At 41.8% G+C, this 17,743-nt stretch overlaps 1 protein-coding gene across 2 annotated transcripts; it reads right to left on the bottom strand.

Annotated features, from left to right (window-relative positions):
* Positions 1-758: 758 nt before the first annotated feature.
* Positions 759-16,909, bottom strand: ANKLE2 (ankyrin repeat and LEM domain containing 2). 2 transcript variants are annotated; one of them, XM_082293384.1, is made up of 13 exons: positions 16,584-16,909; positions 12,674-13,105; positions 11,508-11,699; positions 10,467-10,660; positions 9,446-9,634; positions 9,009-9,131; positions 8,594-8,660; positions 7,748-7,929; positions 6,242-6,348; positions 5,211-5,404; positions 3,934-4,615; positions 3,666-3,797; positions 759-2,923 (listed from the first exon to the last, which is right to left on the bottom strand). In XM_082293384.1, the coding sequence occupies exons 1-13, from the start codon at positions 16,849-16,851 to the stop codon at positions 2,704-2,706; spliced, it is 2,982 nt and encodes a 993-aa protein (XP_082149510.1). In that variant the 5' UTR covers positions 16,852-16,909; the 3' UTR covers positions 759-2,703. The 2 variants fall into 2 exon arrangements, with proteins under 2 accessions (XP_082149510.1, XP_082149509.1); XM_082293383.1 differs by having other exon boundaries at positions 11,559-11,699; positions 16,584-16,892.
* Positions 16,910-17,743: the final 834 nt, after the last annotated feature.

The raw sequence follows: 17,743 nt of genomic DNA, 5'->3' as shown, positions 1-17,743 counted from the left end.
AAGAAAACACAATTCAAGCACTATCACTCTGATTTAGTGTCTCCACAGGCTCAGCGTTGAAGGGCTTTCTTCACAAAATCACAAATGATCAAATCGCTACATAAATTGCTATTTTTATCATAGCTGAAGTAATACATTATTAGAAAAATGACCTCTTAAGTGCAGTACAACTGGACTAATGCACACTGTATACAGTTAAAAAAAATACTCTCCTGACTGAACCAAAACAAGATTACAAAGTGAAAGGCAAGGGTATGGTGGGTGGGTGGAGGGGTGTGTGTGGGGGGTGCCTGGCTACATATACATACCAGTAACATACATTTAAATATTAAAAAAAGAAAGCAACGCATAATAAAGGTAAAAAGGACAAAGAACTAGTGTTAGTCTCCCTGGCTCAGTAACAAACTCTTAGCAAAAGGGCAATGCTACTGTACCACAGCTCTGAAGGACCAGGGTCGAGAACAGCAGCTGCACCCACAATTTACCCCAGCAGCTTGGCTCTAAAATGGTATTAGACAATTACATCAGCTGATCAATTTCTCCAGAATGATAAAGATGTAATTTACATTAAATTATTTAAAACCCCAAAACCAACCAGCAAGAAAAGAAGCCAGTCTCAAACCTTTTAAAGTAAAACTGGGGGTATGTGGGGACCTTAAAATATTTTGAAACCATGGAGCCTGCTGCATAAAAAAAAAAACCAACAAAAAAATCCTTATGAAAAAGTCAGTTAAAATATTTGGTAACAGCAGCTTATGTTTGTGGTTCCAGTTTTTTGTGTTTTTTTTTTTTTTTTTTTTTTAAAGATGTTTAAGTACAACACCCCCCAAGCCCCTGGTACTTGTCTAGAATATGACTGAATGAGAGGCATTTATGTAAAATTGCTCCTCCTACTGTCCAGCTCCATGGCACTAGGCTCGATTTTAACAAAAGAGCAGAATAAGCCTTTTTTTGGTTTTTTTTAAGAATAATTTCTAAAAGAGGAGTCTCTCCCCCAGTGGAGAGCTATCGCACCAAATAATCCAACTTAGAGACATTAAAAGACATCCTGTTCAGAAAGCCCAGAGAAAAACTGTATTGTATCTGCCCATAATAAGTGGATGCCACTTTTTTTTTTAAACTTCTAAAAGAACAAAAATTTAATTAAAAAAATATATTACAAAAGGCACTACTGAGCTTGCAAAAGCATTAAGTGCAGTGTTTTAGGTTAGTACCAGTCACGAACCTATGAGGGTGCACAGTTTGTGTAGGAACAGTCACTGCCGTGTGAGCAGCCCCAGGGTCTGGAATGTCCCCGGGACTGGTGGGACCCTGGGGGAGGCCAGGCTGGCCCCTCCTGCCTCCCACCTGTGTTTGCTGAGCTTGGTGCCCTTCCCTTCCAGCCCTGCAAAGTGGCTCCAAGCTCTCACTCACCGTGTGGCACAGCCCTGCAGAGCTTCATTTTCTGATCAGATTTATCTTCTAACAGTAAATAGGTCTTCTTTCTTTCTCTTTTTTTTTTTTTTTTTTAACCTAGAGAGCTCTGTTTCTGGAAGCCTTTCATGCAACATTACAACTACTAGGCTTCATAAGGAAAACTCTCTGGAGTTTTGAAAAGCTTTCTTATTCTCAGCATCACGCTGTCAAAACAAGTCATTCTTACAGAAGGCTGAAGAATAAAATTATTGACTGCTGTAACAAAAACTCATTACCACGTCCACACTAGAGACATAGTAAAAGCTCAGATTCCATAAAAATATTTTTAGTCCTTAGTCCTTGCTCTTTACAGTTGGGAAATAGCCACCTCCTGGGCCACTGGCTACCATGCTAACATATTACAAACTAGACCATTAAGTTAAGGTATCTTGCTGGTAAATCTGCTGAGATTATTGCTGATGTGCTTTTGTGTAATAACTATTAAAATTTGCTAGTGTTAACAGTTTCTCTGGGGGAAATAAACAGCTAATTTTAAAGTTTTTTTCCTTAAATCTTCACACTACCACTTAAAGGAATCCCAGTAGTTTCTACAGTGCCCCGTTTCTAATGCACTTGGTAGATCATGGTGTCTGTAACAGCCTCAGAACAAGCAGAGCCTCAAGGGTATGGTGCAAATCTGTGCACACACACACACGGACAGACAGGTGAGTGTGGGTGTGGGTATCAACTGCCCAGCCCAGCTGGCTGTAAACACTCTGCTTATGCACAGGGTTTCACATCCCTCCTCCACACTGCAAAGCATCCTTGCATTCCCAGGCAGGTTTTAGGCTTTTGACTCTGAGCATTGCCCCTGCAAGCAGGAGAATGTTTCACTTCCTGCCATCGATTTCTTCTCCTGTGTTCTATTTGCTGATGATGCATTTCCTTGACTATCCAAGGTAAAGAAAGGCAGTTGAGGGCTGTGTGTTCATTACAATGAGGATAAGTAGTGACAGCAAATACCACCATTGCTAGGGGACAGTTCAGCCCACCGTGGTACTGGCAACAAGGGTTAATTCAGAGCTACTGGACAACTGCACTGTCACAAACTTCTTGCATGTCACCAGTAATAATCTACCTCGTATATGGCATTAAGACATATATTCCATTTTTTAAACATACAGTTGTCCTCAATTGAGGAAAAATAAATAGCCAAGTAAAACCTCATGTCACTTTAGTAACATTGTAGTTTTTCCTCCACTCTAACAATGAAAACAGCTCTCAAGTCCCAGGATGACGAGTTGTATTTTAGTGGGCAGGAGGCTCTGAGAAATAGCGCAGGACACAGGCGGGGCTGTAGCGCCCAGGGCTCCCAGGCTCTGGAGGGAACGAGGCAGCACTGCCGTGTTTTCCCGGACTTCCTGGTATGGGACTGTTTCTTCCTGAATTAGGATACACTGAAGCATTTGGAAGGCCAGCAGCAATGGTTTGGGACCGGAATCTTGCCTTCAGTGCTGGACTTGGCCAACTGAAAGAAACCAGAAGTTATTGTGCACTTTTTAAAGGAAACTGCAATAAAGAGAGCAGCACTTTAACTCAGAATCACTTTAGATCTCAGAACCAATGCACCAGCTGAGAAAAATCCTATCTGGTAAGAGACAGGCCTGGAAGACTGAAAGGAATAGGAAGAGCAGGAAATATTTTATGTAGACGTGTTGCCCCTATCAGTAAGACATCGTTTCTTTCAAAATGGCCATGAAGACATACGCTATCCTTCACATGAACAGTTCCTCTGAACTGGGGTAATAAAGACTAAAAATAAAAACAGTAACAAAAAGATGCCTAAAGACATTAAATTCACCTTAACATGCCTCTGCACAACCTAAGGCAACACAGCATTCCTGCACTGCATCAACAACAGGGATAAATTAGAAACCAACAGCACAACTACCACTGAGTCCAGTGAAGGATCCAAGTACCCAATCAGTGAAGTGAGATGTTGGCCAGGAGGAAAATACTCATGTCTGATTTGTCTGTGGAGACATGCTCAAGTTACTTGGAATAGCAGTGGAATGGAAGGAACATGACGGCAGCACCAGGAAACTCCTTATCAATAGACACCAGCCCCAAAAGGCTTTGGTGATTAACTTCAGAAAACAGTTAATTCTGTTGAATATTTAAAATATGGGTTTGTGGGCAACAAGACCTGAAATTCTGCTATTCAAGCTAAAAATGTATCTCAACTCCTGTGATTGAGTTTGCAGCAATACCTTTGCCTGTCAGATGAGGAGTAGGACTGCACCGTGTGTTTCCATTTGTAAATCATTGGGTATTTCTGGGGATCAATCTCTGCTCCTTCTATAGCTGCTAAGACATCACCATCCAGCTTCGAGGGCTGCTCCCTAGAATGGAAACAGAACTAGATGAAAAGAGAACCACGTATTTGTTCGGGCCATAAAACAATTCCAAAACACTTTAGTTTTTATATAAGCAAAGAGATTCCCTGTGCAAGTAAGAGTTTAGAAAAACAATTCTTACCCAAGCAGGAATAACTTTAAATTGTCATTTGTGGGTGAAGACTTCAAAAGAAACTTCTGGGAAGAAAGTTCTTGACGTTGTTGTGCCTCCTTAGTCTGAATTCCAGATTCCCTGGACACTCTCTCCTTATCTAATGATATTTTGTGGTCTGTCCTTAACTTGGTCTCTCCAGGTTTTCCTGTAACTCTCGGCTCAGAAGAACTTGCCAGTGACGCTGCATAGCAGGTCTTGTCCAGAATTCCCTCATTCTCAGTTTTTTCAATGATTTTATGAGATATTCCTGCAACTTCTTGTTCTTGGAACGACAGGCTTTCAAATTCTGACATCAAATTGGAAACAGGTGACATGAGGCATTCTGACCCATCATGCAGCTGCTTTCTGTCACTGATGATCCTTTCACTGGACACAGGACTGCAAAACCCATTTTTGCTGGAAGCAGCTCCCTTCTCATAGTGCCGGGGGTGAGCTGAGGTCTCTATGATGTTTCCTGCACACTCCATGGACAGGATATCACACTCAGCATCTCCAATGGCATCAATGCTGGGCTCCCTGGACACAAGAGAGGGGCTGATATTTCGTGCTGCATTTTGTCTGTTTTTAATTTCTTCTAAGCTCATGTCATCATCATCCTCATCTAAAAATGCTCCAACAGAAATGGAATTGCAGGACTTTTTACTTTTACCTGTAAATAATTTTAACAAGAGCAACACATAAAAAGACTTTAAACAGAATGTCAAGTACATAAACCAGGAACAAATACACAATCTTTATGCCTAATTCTATTTCCTGAAGATGCCTCTGAATTTATGTAAAGCATGAACTAACCTGACTAAAGCTACAAATCCAAAATGCACACATGGCCAGCAGTGGTCTAAGGTATAAAGGCTTTCCTTGTTTTTGCTTCTTGTGTCTTTCACAGTTGTAAAGAATTATTCTTTTATTTTTAAAAGTTATTTATTCCATATCTGTGGATTACAAAATTCTATACTTTAAGATGAATTCCCAAATGCTCTGAGTGAAAACATACTGCAGATAGAGGTTTTCTTATAGGGATTTCGTTTGGGGGCTACACTCAAATAAAGTACTTCACATGAAAGATAAAGACTGCACTTCTACATTCACAGTGGCTCCTTTTTTGGTACTGTAATCAGACTGGACAAGAGATGAGTAACAGCAACCACAACAGGTGAACACTGCTTCCCCTGGGCACCAAGCTTTTCCTCTCCCTCTTCTCCCCAGGTAAAACCCATTGTTTGCAGCATTTGCCCTTCTCTTACCAGAGGGATGTGGACTTTTATATCTATTGCAGGTTTCATTTTCCCCTGTTTCTGGCTGAGCCTTTTCGCTCATTTCACGATGACTCAGGTACTCTTCTAGTTTTCGCAGCCCCTCCTGGGAAGACAGATCAACAAAACAGCCCAGAAATTCCCAGTATTCAACCCACGGGAACCCCAGTTCATGAGCTAACTCCCTGCAATAAATAAAATAAAACGAATCATTTGTGAAGACATAAATATTAGTTTGACAATAACTTTTCTGATCACATTTTAACAGCCAAACGTGCAACCAGGCAACACAATCCCACAACAATCAACAGTCTGCAAAAGCACAGACACATCCTTAGCAATCAAAGTATCACCTCATTTGTTCTAGAGCATTTTTCACATTTAATCTACTATTTTAACAGCAGCATAAACATTGCTATCTTTAAGCTGATTGTATCTAGACATTAGATAGACAAGAATCGCCACTGATAGTGCATTCAACAGCTTTTTCTATTTGGGAATGGGAGAGGTAGGAGGAAGTGAGGGATAATTTATTTTAAAGAATGAAATGCAGTCAGCTTTTAACAAAGTATTTTTTTCCATATGTTGCTGACAGAAGGTATTTTAACTGCAAGGACACACCACACACACAGAGCTTTTATAAAGCAACACATTTGTATTAGGGTTATTTCATTCTGCTCCCTTTTAACAATCCCTCACTTTCACAGAACAAACAGGCAGGCTATGCATTATTTTAGATCTGCCAAATGAGGCAAGCAAATGTCTGTGAAAAGCATTCCATACATACCATCAATAATAGCTAAAATATCTTTATTGCCAAGGCTAAGAAAGCCAGGTCTCACATTTTAGCTATCTTGTTTACACAAAAATACAATAAAAATCCAACTGCAAAATACTTCATTAAAGATTTCTGCAGTAGCTTTTGCCCCAAGATATTGTGCAGTAATAACTGTACTCTCAGCACAGTCTTTTGCTTTTACATGCTCTATTATTAATTTTTTATATTGACATCTTTTAGATACCTTCCAACTCTTTCAACACCTCTCTCCAGATCAGATTTCCTGACATTGTGAAAGAAGCCAGCTCTCTCTCGAGGTGGAGTCTTCCACAGCCTGCGAAATTCTTCAGCCTTTAAAAAACAGAAATAAATTAAAAAACCACCCCCCACAATATGAACTAACTCTGTGCTGGCTACATGTCTACCTACAGGTCTAGAAGATGTTCAGCTGTTTGCTGTCCACAGGTGTTGCTCAACTCCAGCTATGAAGGATCTCACACTGGATCTAAAGTTACTCCTTTCACTACTGGTGGTTACTTTTATCTCTTAAGTGCTCATGAAAGAGAAGGACCCTAATGTACAACCATCTGAAAATGAACTGCATAGACACCACATCTGCCTGGTTTTAATTTGTGTGCAGCAGGAAACAGAAGTATCTTGTGATTTTGCGATGTCTGTCATTTTATTTAATTACAAATGCTTCCTAGTCATTGTTTTCTAGGATGCAAAGGGGATATTTTTATATGCACAGACTCGCTACAGTTATTAGAATAAATTCTTGCTGTCTATTTTGAATTTGGAATGCCTCAAGGGAAATTCTTTGCAAAATCCCACCCTTCTTGACTTTATATGACAAAGATCACAATGACTAAGAACTACATTCAGACATTAAAATACCTGTCAGCAATCAAAATTATGAACTGTTTATACTGTAGATAGTATTTTTCAGAGTATAAATGATATTTAAATTTCTGTCAGTTGAACAGAAAACTGATCAAGAACACTAAGAAGAAAAAGCACTAAGCATTTTGGTAGAACTGAGTCTTAAAGAATGCAACCATCAGATGACACAAAGTCCTCCACTGCATTTATTCACTGTTTCTAAAGCTGTTGTACCTGCACCATGTTCATACTAAACAAATGAGTCAAACAAACACCAGTAAGTCTGGAATATATTTAACAGGTATCTAAGCATTCCTACTGAAAACTGAAGATTTTGCTTTTCCACTACAATCAATACATTTCCAAAACCATCCCAACACCTACTATTTGGTTGTCAATTTTTCCATCTAGAAAAATATATTAATGTTAATTCAACAAGCAGAGGTTAAACTGCTTCTAACATCCAGTGGCAACATCTAGAAATGAGATAAATTTATAGTTAAATTTTTTTAAACTGATTCATAGCTGCCTTGAAAGGCTTTGCTTCAGGTTAGAAAGTTACAGTAATTATCTGTAAGAAATAAAGGCTTGCCAGAGGTGCTCTTTGAATAGATTCCAAGAGGAAAAAGAAAACAATATTCGACTGAACTTCTACTCTTATTTACACCACATTTCTGTTTTCGGCAATAAAAAAATATTTTCAAGTTTCTGTGCTTCTCCGTGGAGAAAGATTCATCTCCTCAGCAAAGAGAAAGCCACAATCTGTACCAGGAGCAAGCTACACCACACAAGGAACCCTGTGGGGATCTTCTTTATCCATAAAAAGGAGAAGCATAGGCATTGGAGTGACATGAAGTTCTCTCCTTACCTTTGAGGGGCTCATGGGGCCTGCAAAAGCTCTTATGGACAACACTGGGTCTTTGGGGCTGCCAGGGTATTTAGACCAAGTTCTCTGGGGGCCATCGTCTGTCTGATCGGGCGACCACGGCGCGCCAATGACCGGAGCTGAGGAGTTGTCTTCTGCTCTCAGGAGAGGTACATAATAGCGACCTAAAAGAAATCATACAAAGCTTTCTCATTAAGTTTATGTTACATCAGCCTGCTGCTTCTTCCTGGACCATCAGTGCACCTGTACACTGAACCATCTGACTTTACTTCACGAGTAAAACTCCTTGTAATTCAAACTAACTGCTTTAGTGATTACAGATCACGTTTTAGTGCAGGTTCCCTTCTCTTTCAAACACAAAACCACCTGCAATGATTCATAGAGCCCTTCCCTCAAGGTCTTTAACAAATTTCACAGCCTCCTTTTGCAAATGCTTCAACACACACACGACAGAACAGAGAAAGTTCTATGTCAAGGAAATTACAAAATTACAGGACTCCCCAGCATGTCAGATACACCTCTTGCCCTGCAAAGGGTTTTTGTTTCTTTTAGATTAAACACTCTGCTCCAGGCTTGCTGAATCAGGGCCTTGCCTACGTTACACAGCCATGAGGGCAACCTTGTGATGCATATATTAACAGTTCTGACTGTAATTTAAAAGACAAAAAGTTTTCTGTCCCTGATCAGTTTTAGAGTTTCCCTTTGGTTTTTACAGCACTGTACAGCAGCATCACTTAGGAACTGAAATGCTACAGAAAGCAAACAGAATAGAAGACAGTGAAGAGCCAAAATACATGCCTGACATAGTACAAAATTCTGCATACAGACCTTTCAAGTACTCTCTTAGCTTTTCTTTCAGTTCTGCAGATTTATTCTTGCTTCTTTCACAAACTACCTGTAAATACAATTTTAATTGTTAGTACAGCATGAGAACTTCAGTTCCAAATCAACTCTAATGTGTGTTCTTCCTGAACAATCACATTACTGGCCCCTACTCATCTCATCCAGTACTTTCAATTCATAGTAGTGCAACTAAAATACATCCAATTCCATACAGTCTAAAACTTTTCCACAGACACAAACAGCATAAAATATTTTTAATATTATACAGAATTTACTCTTTAATCATGACACTAGCACCTTACTACAAACCTTCTATCTATATTAGTCAGTAATGTTTGAATATGAAAAATACTGATCAGGATAACATTTTTGGGTTTGCTGTGGACATGGAGAGACTTACTTCTGCTGGAGTTTGATCATATTTGTTTCTTGGATTTTTTACAATGGCTGGGTGTGAGGTAAGCACATTAACAACATCCAAATTCCCAAACTTGCAGGCAAAATGCAATGGAGTATCAAACCACTGCAGTGGGAAAAAGGGAAAAATTCACATGCACTTAGAAAGATGATAAAGTCAGTACCACACATTTAATTTTGAGACTGAGGAAAGTAAATACATGTCATGACTAATTATCCCAGCTCTTAACAAATATTCTCCCACCATAGTGCAGAATAATGACTACCAAAACCCACAGAACTAATGGACAGCTCCCCTTCTGTTCTCTGTCAGTCTCCCTTACACATCATTAACCCCTTCCAGTTGTTTCCATAATAATAAAATAATAATAATAAAAAAATAATAATAACAATAATAAACAGGTAGCCCCCCAATCTTACCATTTTATCTGGAGTGTTCAGGTAAAGGTCAACAATATATTGGATGCGTTTCTTCAACATGACATCATTATCATCTGGGTACATCAGCCGCATAAATTCTGGATTTTCCAGAGTGTCCAGCAATAACTGGCAGATAGCAGGCTGATTCTCCTTGGCAGCAACATGCATGACATTGTACCTACACCCTTCCTGGAAAAAAAAGACCAACATTAGAATGAACCCCAATCTAAACAGCTCTCTTACACCTATCGATGTAACTGATTTAACTGTGAAAATACAAGGGTTCCCACACTGAGTGTTATAATAATATTTTTGTAAAGACTTCTCTTTACACCCACATTATTCTTATAATTAATGAAATTATTCTTATACTCAGCTATAGTCTTCATTCCAGGAAAGAATGTGGCAAAAAAGGTATAATAAAATATCAGGCAATAAAGGGAGGTAGGAAGTTCAGTTTATAAGAGGAGCAGGAAAATGGGTGTAGCTAGATAGATATAAAACATTCAGCTGCTTTGCTGTATGACAAAAAATTTCAACAGCTCCACAAAGCTGGTCTGATACAAGTTGAAGTAAGATTGTCAGTGTTTGCTAAATGGCACCTTATACATGGTTTTAGAATTTAATAGGGGTGCTTAGGTAAGCAATGCTGTAGGAACACGTAATTACAGCTTAGGCCCTACCCTGGTCTTTACAATTAGTCTGTTTTTAAAAAGATTCCAATTATTTGGAGGAGACCAAAGAATAAAAAGACAAGACTATTCTTGCACTACTGAATAAAACTATTCTTCCCTGAAGAACTGCACACTCAGTTCCTTTAGCTCCGCTGGAGCTAAGGAGCTCTCAGGGTGACTTACAGAGAAGTGCCCCAGCTGCTGTCAATAAACACTGAGAAACCCTGAGCTGGGTGGAACAAGGTGTCTTGAAGGAGGAGCAGGAAACATCATTCCTTCCACTTCTGCTTTCAGGCCCCAAAACTAAACCAGAACCTGGATTTCCTGTTTCCTTGCTGTTTTTTTACCTGTACGATTGTAGGGTTGTCTCCTGACCCGATCAGGTAACGAGGGTTACTCCAAATAAGTTCTGAAAATGTTGCTGTGTCTCCTTTCTCGACAGCTTTCCGAAGCTTAGCTGTGAGATCCTGAGTCCGTGGACTTTTGTAGCTGTTGGCTCTCTCCTTATTCACAGTCTCACTCTCAGGGGAGCACAAGCCATCTATCAAAACACAAACCACTCCTTTCTAGATACATTCTTTCCAGTGATCACCATTTTCACATGCTGGCCATGGAAATTATGCTTTTCATCTAAACCATGTATTAATTTTGCATCTTTAATATACAGGAGTAAGGAAACTAAACTCAATAACAAGACATTTAAATACACCAGTAATTAGTAATAGGGAGGGAGAGGAAAATGATTAATCATCTAGTAAAACCATTTCAGACTTTAATAGGAACTGGTAAACTTTGTAATTACCAGTCTGCTCCCATACAAACTTAAAAGCAAAATTCAGCAGGAAACAACAATTTTCTGATTATTAAAATTGCTTCTGCAGTTCTGTGACTCCTGAATCCCTTTAATCTAGCCGCTGGGACACTGTGAAATATGATCAGTGCTTAACATTTTATTTTTGAACTTAAAAATTTACTTAACAGTTGACTACAGTTTTAATATACTGTGCAATTTTATCAGCTTCTTACTAAACCTGAATATCCTGAAGTCCATGAGTAAAATCAAATCCTAACAAATATGACCATGGACTACTAAGCAGGGTATCCATGCAGAGCATTACCTACATTACAGCCTTTAAAAAGTAACAATGCTATTTTACATTTAAAACATTTTCCACATTTTAAACATTTTTACACTTAAAGTAAAAGTTCTTTTAAACTTCAATTCATTCAATGCTCCACCCTTGGAATTTTTTCTGTTATTAGTATATTGATAAGGCAGCTGTTGCTTGTTCTCTCACTAAAAAAAAAAAAAAAAAAAAAAAAAAAAAAAAAAAAAAATCAATGGTGTCTATTGCAACTACTGTACATAGATGAAGTTCCCCACTTACCTCTGTTAAATGATCCCATTTTCACTGGAGACAAACATAAAGAGGACTTGCCTGGAGATGGGAAATAATCACAGATTCCTTTAGCAAATTTCTCAGCATCCTCTCTTTTTGTAAAAGCTTTAAAACGGGAACCCTTAATCATCTTAACAGCCTGGAGAGCTTCCTTCCTATCTTCATAAACATGTATTCTCTCTGCAACAAAGAACAAACAAAACTACATTATTTCAACAATCTCAGATTTCAACTCCTAGAAGAAGATTACAGAATTCCTAGACTATCATTCCAGCTTTGGTCTCAGACTGTTTCTCTTCCACACATGGCATAAGGATCAAAAGTCCTTTTAAATCCTGTCTCCTGGAAACTGAGTAGGAGCCTCTCACACACTGCAGGTAATGTCAGGTGAGACAGGTACAGGGCTCAGCCATTTCTATCAATCAATACCTGAGCACCCCCTTTAATGGACAGGCCAGCTTCAACAAGCATTTCACTTCCAGATGGGAAAGCAAACTCAGACCTTATTCACCCTGCATTACTTTTGATGTCCTCTTGTTCAGAAAGACCGAATTTGTAAGTGATCCACTATCACAACTTTAAGATCTTTACAGAGAACCTTAGATAATAAACAAATCTTTCTCCTTCTCCTTTTAATGATATTGCTCAGATAACGGTATCTTAATGTACTTTTTCTTAGTAAGAATTCTCACTACTGTCTCACAGTAAATGATCCTCTGTGCACTACTCTACTGCCAGAAACAGAAAAAGTGAAAACTTTTAGAACAGATCATTAAAGCTTCAACTGATGACAGTATAAATATTCTTTTGATTGTTTATTTAGAGGATTACTTTTTATTCTTGAGAGGGATTAAAGGCACAGAAGGGGTCCAAGAGTAGCAACAGGAAATCATTTTCTTCATCTGAACTACATCAGGTAGAGGATCTTCATGTGCAGGAACTATAATGGCAGAACACCTGGGATGTCTTATAACTGTGTTTCTTTGCCTCAGAAAATCAAATAAATACTATTTACAGGAACAAAGAAATACTTCAAGCAATGCTTACATACTAATGCAGTGGTGTTTGTAACACCTGCTACATAAACGAGGTCTGCTCAGACACAACTGTAAAATAAATGCCTGTCATTGGAAATAAGGGCAGTGAGTATTTACCATTCCTTGCCAATATGTCATCATAAACTGGGCAAACACCATAGAATAGTGGAGGATCTCTGGACGGTGTCTGAGCAGTGATTTGTGAATCAGCACCACAGGCTGGAGCTGCACAGTTCACGTGTGTCACAGCATCTTCCTCTGGAGGGTTCAGACCCACACAGTACCCAAAGTCTGCCTCCTCAGAAGCGCTTCCATGGCTGTTGTGATTCACTGGGACATTTCCAGCAGTCTCCTCTGGCACAGCAGACCCTTCTTCCTCCAGGGCTCCTTGCTGCTCCAACAGTGCCTGAGCCAATTTTTTTTCAAAAATAAACCTCGTAGTTGCAGTAATGGGCCCACATTTCAGTCCTGCTCTCATAATCTCTTCTCTAAGCTCATCATGGCTCAGCTTCTTCAATCGGGATAATATTGTATCCATTGTTATTTCACCTACAGGAAAGGCAAAAAAGAAGAGGAGAGCAACTGTAACAAACACAACTTTTCTCCTGCTATTTAAATGGTATATTAAAGCCAAGGAAAAAAGTGCCTCTTAACAATTTCTTGGGATTCTGAAGAGATTCTTGCAGTGCAGAGAAGACAAAATATTTTGCAATTTAATGTGTTAGGCATGTTTTTAAGCTACCAGACCTACACCAAGTTTATTTCCTCCTCTCTCAACTACTTAAAAGAATATTTACAGCTTACATTTTATTCTTGTTCATCCTTTTTCAATTTCTTCTGCAGTGAAAATTCAATCCAGAGCATTTAATCATTAAAGTTTATGACAGGCTGAGAAATATTTGATTCCTGACAAGAAAGGCACAGTCTGTGTGTGCACTGCAATACATGGACATGAGCACTAGTCAGCCCCAAGGAAAGGGGCTGCACCTCCAGCTAAAGGCACAGAACTATTTCTAGTATTTCCTTAGGACTTTCCTTAGACAGAAGTCTAAGGCACAGTGCAGCAACCAGGGCAGGCTTTCTCTGGCTGTGATGCAAGGCTGGAAATATGTACACAACATGTTGTTTGCCAGGCCTGTTTCGAAAGCAAACAGCCAGAAAACAAAAACAACTGATCTTCAGATCTCCCTCTCCAACAAGAAACCGGAACTGGGAGAATTTCTCCATTTCCAAAGGAATATCCTTCTCTCTGCTAGGATACAATTCCCTCAGCTCACATCCCTCCATGTAATCCACACTGACAGCTTCCACACTGGTCAGCGAGAAGATACTAAAACCAAACTGATGCCAACACAAATTCCTTGCTGTGGAAAATACAACTGAAAAATACAAGATTTGGGCAGCTCAAGAATGTACAAAGCCTGCACATTACTTCATCAGGTACTGCAACCATGTACCTCCACAGAGGCTGTGACTCCCCTGGCACACACTGCTCAGGAAGGGAAGCTCCAGACAGAAGTGATTCAGCTGGGCTGTTCCCTCAGCTTGCCTTCACTCATGCCTTACACTGCCCCTTCCTCCACTGCTGAGCCATTTCATGGGTTCTACTGCTTTGGACAGGGGTGTATGGCAGTTCTAGTACTTTCTTTTCAATTTTGGGTTTCATCCTCACATAATGAAATTTAAGACTACTTTTCATATAGTCAAAAAACCCAAATGCACACAGTTACATTTTTGTCATTTCCAGCCACAGTCAATATAGAGCCAAGTAAAAGTTTCACTGCAATCTGATTCAGAACAAACACATTCCTAGTATCAGGAAATTCTATGAAAATGTACTTAATGCCAAACTTAAACAGTCTTTCAGTTATTACAAGTCAACAGTCATGTGAGTTTGAGGGTTGTTTCCTCGGAGGGACATTTCCTTTGAGAGCTGTCTCTTTTTTATGAATGTCTTATTTTGAATGTCTGTGCTTAGAGAGCAAAACTCAGCCCCTCAACATTTCACAAGTATTAAATGGAACCTCGGTGAAACAATGGGAAATGAGAGTATTTCCAAGTCCAAAAACCCACCAAACAGCAGCAGAGCCACAGCTGATGCTGCTGAGCCACTTCCCCAAAGTATTGTAGTTCCCTTGAGATTCCTGAGCCTCCAAGCAACCTCACTGCTTCGATTATCTGACTTGCCCACAAGATTGCAAAGACAGGTGTGAAAGATCCTCTCACTTGTTTTCAATCCTTAATCACCTGTTTTTTTAAATAAATTTGATACCAATGTGTTTTAATCAAGGGATGCACCCCTAAGGGCAATTAAAATATCCAAACTTGCTATTCTAAGGATTTTCCTTTTGAGACTGAGTAACTGTAAAATCACAAGAAAGATGAAAACTCAGGGGTGAGAAAGTTCATTGCAAAAACACCTCAATGAGAACACTTTGAAGAGTCAACATAATGCCTTAAAGAATTAACTGAGAAATGCTCCTATTTTTAGGGCTCAGAACTAGCACAATGATTCGGCAGAAGAGCAGACTTGTACATATATATAATTCATGTATGGAGAGTAGACAGGAGCACACAAAAATCCTTCCTCCCTTGTGGTTAAGAAAAAAATGCCATGAAGGAGTGATTTCTCTGGTTTCCTATGTTTTGATAGAACATGGTACCTAAAACTTAGTGGTCAGAATTTTGTCTATTTAAAAAAAAAAATTTTTATTTTGTGTGCCTATTACAACTCTGGCACGACTAAATCAAAATGAGATGGCAAAGCAAATCAACAGTGAAGAATCAGGTTTAAGATCTGCTGTTAGGATGAAGAGTTTTCTACAGTGACTTTGGTGTGGAAATAGGGAAAACACTGTTGGAATGAAAAAACAGAACCCTCACTAAATATTTGTGTTCTGACAATAAGATTTCAGCTAGCTTAGATAAGCATTACTGGTTTTTAACTTCATCACCTATTTTAATCGGTCCAAACCAAAAGGTGTGACTTGCAAACCTGAGAAACAGCAACTGCCTGGTTTGAGACAATACTTCAACCGCTTGTTACGTGCAGGTGCAAAAGGAGATTATTTGAGCCGTAAAATGTATTATATAACTACAAATGATCCAGAGCACAGCCACCACTGACGCTGCCACCTCTTCCAGTTCAGCATGTAAGGCCTTGCAAGTTACCTCTGCAAACATGAGTAACTGCTTTAACAACAACCACATGATTGAGGGTTCTTCCAAATCAATCAAAACCTGGAAGAATGGGCAAGAATTCTATTTTCCCTTGTCTTGCTGGATCAGTAAGAAACAGAAGAATTTGCTCTGAAAAAATATTAAGACTAGACCCATGACAGAATGAATGACTGATTTCTAAGGATGGCAGTATTAACTCTACTATTCTCATTAAATCCTTCAATAAATGAGTAATGTAAGAAAATGGGCCTGGGTTTGTTGTTGTTGGGCTTTTTTTCTTTTTTGGAGGCAGGAATGGAGAGTCACATCCTGTCTGGCTGTACTGGGCTGATAGGATTTGCATATGTTACAGCAACCGTGGCTTCGCGATCGGGTGATTTGTCTGTACCGCCTGTGGCTAAATGAGCCACCACTTATGAACTACGTGGCTGAAAGGGAAGGTTTGCAAAGCAAACTTGAAATAAGCCACGGGAAAAGAAGAAAGAGAAGGGAAAAGGTGGCAACTTCTCAGGAAGGAGAAACGCACACCTATGCCTAGACCCGGAGCGGGCGGGCGCGGGAGGGGACGCGGGAAGCAGGGACAGGGCCGCAGGAGCGGGGCCGGGGCGGGGCGGGCGGAGCTGACTCTGCCGCCGAGCCGGAGACAGCGGGGCCCGGCCGTGACAAAGCGGGAAGGGGAGCGGGGCGGCGGGGCCGGGCCCGGCGGGGCCCGCAGGCGCTGGGGCCGCGCACAGGCGAGAAGGGCCGCGCGGCCTCCCCGGGCGGTGCCCGGTGCCCTCTCCCGGCCCTCCCGCGGGGCGAGGGGCAGCGCCACCCCCCGCCAGCCTCCTCCGGCGAGGTCTCTCACCTGGGCGGCTCCCGCTGCAGCGCCGGCTCCCCGCGGCGAGCGGCGCCGGGATGGAGCGGGGAGCCGGGCAGGCGATGGGGGTCGGGGAGGAGATGGCGGCCGCCGCCGCCGCCCGGCGGCCGCCCGGCCTCCTGTCCCGTAGCCGCAGCAGCCAACCCACGGCGCCGATGACGGCGCAGGCGGCCAGGAGCTCCCAGCACGGCCATCGGCCCCAGCCGGCTCCCCACAGCGACTCCCAGCCCCCGGCGGCCCCGACCCACCGCTCCATGCCCGGCCCGCGGCCCGCCCGCCGCGCGCCGGCTGCGCCCGCACGCCCTCAGGGACGGTACCTCCGCGGCCTCGCGGCTTCCGCCTCCTCCGCCCCGCGCCCGCCCCCCGACAGACGCAGCAGCGGCTCCGCCCGGCGCTGACGGAGCTCCGCCGCCTCCCTGGGCCTCGCCGTGACTGCGGCTCCGCTCGGCCGCCGCTCCCGGCAGCGGGGAAGGGCGGGGGGAGGCCGAGGGGAGCGCGGCGCCGCTGCTGCGGCGGAACACGCGGCGAAGCTCCGCGCATCAGCCGCGGCTGCGGGCCGGGCGGGCGGCGAGGGCGCTGCCCAAGGCCGGGACAGGCAGGCAGGGTTTGAACTGCACCCGGCCGTCCTCCCGCGGCCAGCGCACGGTTTGCCATCAGCCCCGGGGACAGGGAACACACAGGCACGTCGAGAGGCCTCTTTCGAAAGGTTCCGTCCGGGTATTAACCTCAAAATGCTGCAGCGGTCTCGCATAACCCGTGAGAGATGGAAAACCACGAAGAAGGAGGCCTCTAGTGTAGAAGGAAACAATTCCCTGCACAGATGTGAACCAGCCATCCCAGCGAATACAACATTCCTACCTTAGGGGTATCGGCACCTGTACTATGTGCAATGCGGTCACTTGCTGGTTTAAGTTACTGTCCTTAAAGAAGAAAACAGTATCCCTTCAACTCACACTGTTTAAATTGCAAGTAAGGTTCAGTAATTTCTCTCCTTGTCATTGCAAGTGGCTAAATTAGAATGAAGATGACATTTCCGCATTGTTCCATTTTGTACGCTCAGACTCCAGATGCTAACAAATCCAGGCCAAGGAATTGTGTTTCTTCCCTGATGTGATCAACTAACTGAGAAAAATAAAATGGAAATACAG

The sequence above is a fragment of the Coloeus monedula genome, assembly GCF_965178545.1.
Source record: "Coloeus monedula genome assembly, chromosome: 18".
Classification (NCBI taxonomy): Eukaryota; Metazoa; Chordata; class Aves; order Passeriformes; family Corvidae; genus Coloeus; species Coloeus monedula.
The sequence above is the reverse complement of the archived record's forward strand: the minus strand, read 5'-3'. Positions and strand labels throughout refer to the sequence as shown.

Bases quoted from the DNA above. Each gene is read 5' to 3' on its own strand.
- ANKLE2 (XM_082293384.1), bottom strand. From the start codon at position 16,851: ATGGAGCGGTGGGTCGGGGCCGCCGGGGGCTGGGAGTCGCTGTGGGGA. The intron at 13,106-16,583 runs GTGAGAGACCTC...CCTTTCCTGTAG, and splicing joins CTGCAGCGGGAGCCGCCCAG to GTGAAATAACAATGGATACA. The intron at 9,132-9,445 runs GTAAGATTGGGG...TTCCCACTGCAG, and splicing joins TGAACACTCCAGATAAAATG to TGGTTTGATACTCCATTGCA.